Consider the following 4,344-nt stretch of genomic DNA (forward strand, 5'->3'; position numbering starts at 1 on the left):
TTTTTTTTTTTTAAATTTCAGCATTGCTCTCATGACTTAGGTGCAGTTGTCTTGTGATGTGTCTCGACATTGGGAAGACAGCTGTCTTCTCATCCTGCTATTTACTCTTAGACATGTTTTCAGCCATATTGGTGTGTTTATTCCGGACTGTCTTCTTGATCATTCGCTTGGTTTTCAGTTATATCCATAGTACTATTTGGCGCATCTTAGAGTTTTTTTTTCACTTTTTGCAATCATATATTTGATTTTCAGTAACTCTTTTTTTCTTTGTAACTTTTTATAGTAGCATGTTCTTGACGTATTGGCACAGCAGCCTCTGCAAACATTGGAGATGGGGAAAAGTCTTTTCTGAAACCAGCTTTAATTTTGCTCCTCAGAGAGTGGCTTTTCATGTTCTACCTGGTCCCTCTTTCAAACTGCTAGCAGATTTATAAAAGAAATAAACTGATGGGAATTAGCAGCCTGGGCAGATTCTCAAGCTGTTAAGGTCACTGATTTTCCCCAACAGGTCACGTAAGGTGGTGACTCTGGGAGACCAGGCATAGACTCAGTCAGTGCTGAAGAGCAGGGGCCATTCTAACCCCTTCTTGTTCACCGGGTGGGGGCTCTCCCTTGATTAAGGAAGCAGGGAACCACTTAGCCTGGTGGAAGAAGATTTCAGGAGTTTTTGTCTGCATGCTGAGTGGTCTTTTTGTCCTTCATGTTGCTGGTGGTAGTGGGAAGTGCTCAGGGGCTCTGTTCTGTTCCCTCCTGCCCACCGCCAGTAAGACCCTCCTCAGTTCCATTCTCTGGCCTTCAGGGATCCATCCTCCCATTGTCATGGGACTGCCCTGTGGCATATTTTGCTCCCAGCCTCTGTTGACCTTGAACTTATGCCTTTCTCTCTCTCTTTCTTTCTTTTTTCTGGAACACTCTGAGAGAAAGCACACCTACTCATTCCCTTTATTTTGCTGACTTGTCTCTGCCCACCCACCCCCAACTCTGTTGGCTTCCGGACCTGAGTGACATTTCCATGTATGTGATGCTACCTGCTTTGTATTTTCTAGAAATGTGACATTCTTCAAAGTTTCTGGTCCACTGAAGGTGACTCAGCGCCAGGGCCAGGAGCCAGTGTGCCTTGAACACCCTACCTCCTTGACCCAAACTAAACAGTGCTCGTTCAGAATTTTCCAGAGGCCATAGACTTGAGAGCTTAAGACAAAATGTGTCATATAAAAACTGGGCTCTGGAAAATACATTTGACATTTGATATAAAAGGGCTGGGGAAGCATCTGGACAGACAGGGAAGTGAAATTCAAAGCTACTCATTCTGGTGAACTTTTAGTTCAGAGGCTACAGAAGAAGGGTCAACAGAGGTGACGCTGAGTGAGAGTTGCTGGGAGAGGCACTGTCTCCAATACAGACCTGCTGCGGCCTAGGAGGCCAGACCTGCCAGGCACAGGAACAGGCTGCCAGTCACCCCAGGGCCTAGAGTGTGGGCGTAAGCTTCTAATGGAGAACAGAGTGGTTATGACTATACTTCTGAGAATTCTTGTGCCTCTGACATCTGACCTTGTGGTCACCAAAAAGTCTCCCAAATTCACATGCACCCCCCCCCCCACTGGTGGAGAATGCTTTGCGGCACCACTCTCCTGAACTCACGGAGGCACCCTCCCTGCACCCTCCCCCCACCCTTCCCAGCCTGCACAGACCTGTCAAGGCAGCCAGGCTGTTCTCATCTAGTTTCATGGCCTCCGAGTACCACATAGATGCCTCCTTCACCTGGTCTTGCAGGATGAAGAGATAGCCCAGCTCTGTGGCCACGCTGCTGTAGGAGGTGGCCATGAAGGTGTGCTCGATGAATTTGCACACTTGCTGTTGAATTGCCTGGTGCCTCCCACACTGCATGGAACAGACACAGAGGGTCCAGGGACTAGTCAGTCTTGCCCATCTGTGTTAGCAATGTGGGGCACTCTGGTGGACTTGGGGTGGGCTTTCCTGAGCTCTGCGTCTAAACAGATCAGTGTGTAGAACCTCCCACTGGCCACACCTGTGGAACCCGACTCAAGCCCCAGGAGGCTGCTCTGAGGGACACATCTCCTGTCTGGCCATAGTAATTGGTCCAACGTGTCGCTTAGAGATATTCTGAAACTTGACACTGGGTAACAGGCGCTCTCTGTGTTGGGAGGAGTGGCCCTCAAAGCCTGGAGCAGGCACGTTTCCAGCTATGTGTGGAGCACCAGACAGAGAACTCAGACACAGATATGGGGGTAAGATGGTATCCCGATGGCATTCAGCTCACAGACCTGGTCCCTAGGACCCCAGAGCTGCCCTTCTTCTTATAACCAGTCCTTCTAGTAATCCTGCTATGGGTTAATCCCTTTGGGCTGAAGGATTTGACAGAGACAGATGGTTTGGCAGCCTGCTCTGTTTGCACCTGGCCTGATGTCAGAGGCCTGGGCAAACCAGCCTTCCCAGGTCACTTCTGCAGGAGGAGCACAGGCACCCAGCACCGCAGGCCAGAGTTTGGGCATAGCTGGACAACAGCCATAGTATTGTCCTCTTTTCCCCTAGACCAATGGCTAAATGTTATTGGCCAGAGCTAGGTAGGGGCCACAGGGTTGGCCCTTAGCCTGCAAGGTGAAGTTTGAACCAGAGAGAGAGGGGCAAAGTCTTCAGGGAGTTTCCAGGTGACCATAGTTCTCCTGTACAGAACACAGTAAGCAGAGCTAGTGCAGAAACCAAGATAGCAACTTCTTACCAGTTTGCTAACCACAAGAATTTTTTTAAGATGGAGGCTTGGATTTTGGGGCTCCCTTGTTTCCAGTGCCCTGATTAGATTTCTGATGTGCTCAGCAGCCTGCAGGGGACAAAAAGATGATGTCAAAGGCAATACGGGCCCACTCTGCTCAGTAAGTCTGAACAAACTAGAACTAGGCAGCCTGGGGTAGGGCTGGAGAGTCGATCCCAGGGCTGGAGGTGGCAGCGGAGGAGAGGCATTAAATGTCAACTCGGTACCTAGGGCTAGCGCGCAGGCCAGACCCCCAGAGAGCCTGCTCTGGGTTCTGGGGTCCCTGAGATTTGACGTCAGGCCTGTTCTCTTGCTCCTATCCAGAGATGGAGCTAGAGTCCTTTTTGAGGGTGTCTCCCAAGAATGGACAGTCCCTTCCACCTCCTCCCACTCCATAAAACCCCGACCAGAAGCTTCCTCTTCTCACCATGACCCCTTTGAGATTCTTGATTTGCCCCACACTCCACTGCATTTATTAAAAAGAAAATATGAACTCCTTTTGAAAATAAGAACCTGTCTGGGCACTGAGCTTTTCATTAAGAATTTTATTAGTGTTTCTGGCTGCATTTGATGGTTGTTTTGGGTTTCTCTGGAAAACTATAAGGCTTAGGAACAAGTCCGAGGCCAGATACTTCCTGGCCAATACCTGAGTGATCCTAACCATTTCCTGAAAACATGACATTTCCTAAAATCTTAAATGTAACCACGACTCCTACCAGCTAACATTGCTTGAATTGTCATCGGCCATCAGGTACCATTCCCAGCTCTTCCACTTGTCTTCTCACTTAGTCTTTATTCTAACTTCACAAAGTCAGGTGGGCTTATCGGCATTTTACAAATGAGGACCCTGAGACTTATCCAAGTGGAGAAACACCTGCTTGGGGTTAAGTAGTTACCTTGGGTAGGGCCAGATCAACCTCACCCTTGCCTTTGGAACTGTATTGCCTAAAGAACAAACAGGGCCAGATCTTCTTGGCGATGGGTGTGGGGGAAGGAACAGAGATCTAGGGATCATCCCCCAAGGCCCCAGGGATGGGAGGGGGGCTTGGGGGCTATGAGGGGTTCTTCTTGGCTTATTTGTTTCAAAGGTCAACACACTGGAGGCTTCAAAGAACTTACTGTAGGCCTGTTCCCTTCTCTTGCAAGCTCATGCACAGCTAGGATTTGGAAGGCATCAATGTTACTCTCATCTTTCTCTAGGATCCTGAAACAGGAAGAGGAGCTACTTGAATTGAAAACATTTACAGGTGGCCCTCCCTGGTGGCACAATGGGTTAGGACACAGCACTGCAAGCTGACTGCTGCAGCTTCACTCCCAGCCCCGGAGGTGACCCATATGGCATGGCAGACCTCTCCTGTCTCACCTACTGCTCCCCTCAGCAGTGTACTCCCTCGATCTGCCTGTTCTGCTCCCCACTCTGTCTCTGGTGAAGCCTCTCACCACCCTTGCACCTCTGGCTTGTACCCCAGTTCTGCATGTATAAATAGATTTTTTAATAATAGTTTATTTTTACATATTTTTGTGCATTTTTCTATCTTAAATAAATACATCTTAAAAAAAAAAAAGGCATTTAT

At 48.7% G+C, this 4,344-nt stretch overlaps 1 protein-coding gene across 1 annotated transcript in view; it reads right to left on the reverse strand.

Annotated features, from left to right (window-relative positions):
• TTC21A (tetratricopeptide repeat domain 21A) overlaps nucleotides 1–4,344 on the reverse strand; it is a 31,389-nt gene that overhangs the window by 16,894 nt on the left and 10,151 nt on the right. Inside the window, exons 7-9 of the mRNA XM_004676295.2 lie at nucleotides 3,890–3,974; nucleotides 2,741–2,839; nucleotides 1,692–1,881 (exon numbers count right to left, since the gene is read on the reverse strand). Of these exons, the coding sequence (XP_004676352.2) occupies nucleotides 1,692–1,881; nucleotides 2,741–2,839; nucleotides 3,890–3,974 (374 nt within the window). The remainder of the gene's footprint in view (nucleotides 1–1,691; nucleotides 1,882–2,740; nucleotides 2,840–3,889; nucleotides 3,975–4,344) is intronic.

Source organism: Condylura cristata, unplaced genomic scaffold (genome assembly GCF_000260355.1).
Source record: "Condylura cristata isolate star-nosed mole 26May11 unplaced genomic scaffold, ConCri1.0 scaffold00004, whole genome shotgun sequence".
Taxonomy (NCBI): Eukaryota; Metazoa; Chordata; class Mammalia; order Eulipotyphla; family Talpidae; genus Condylura; species Condylura cristata.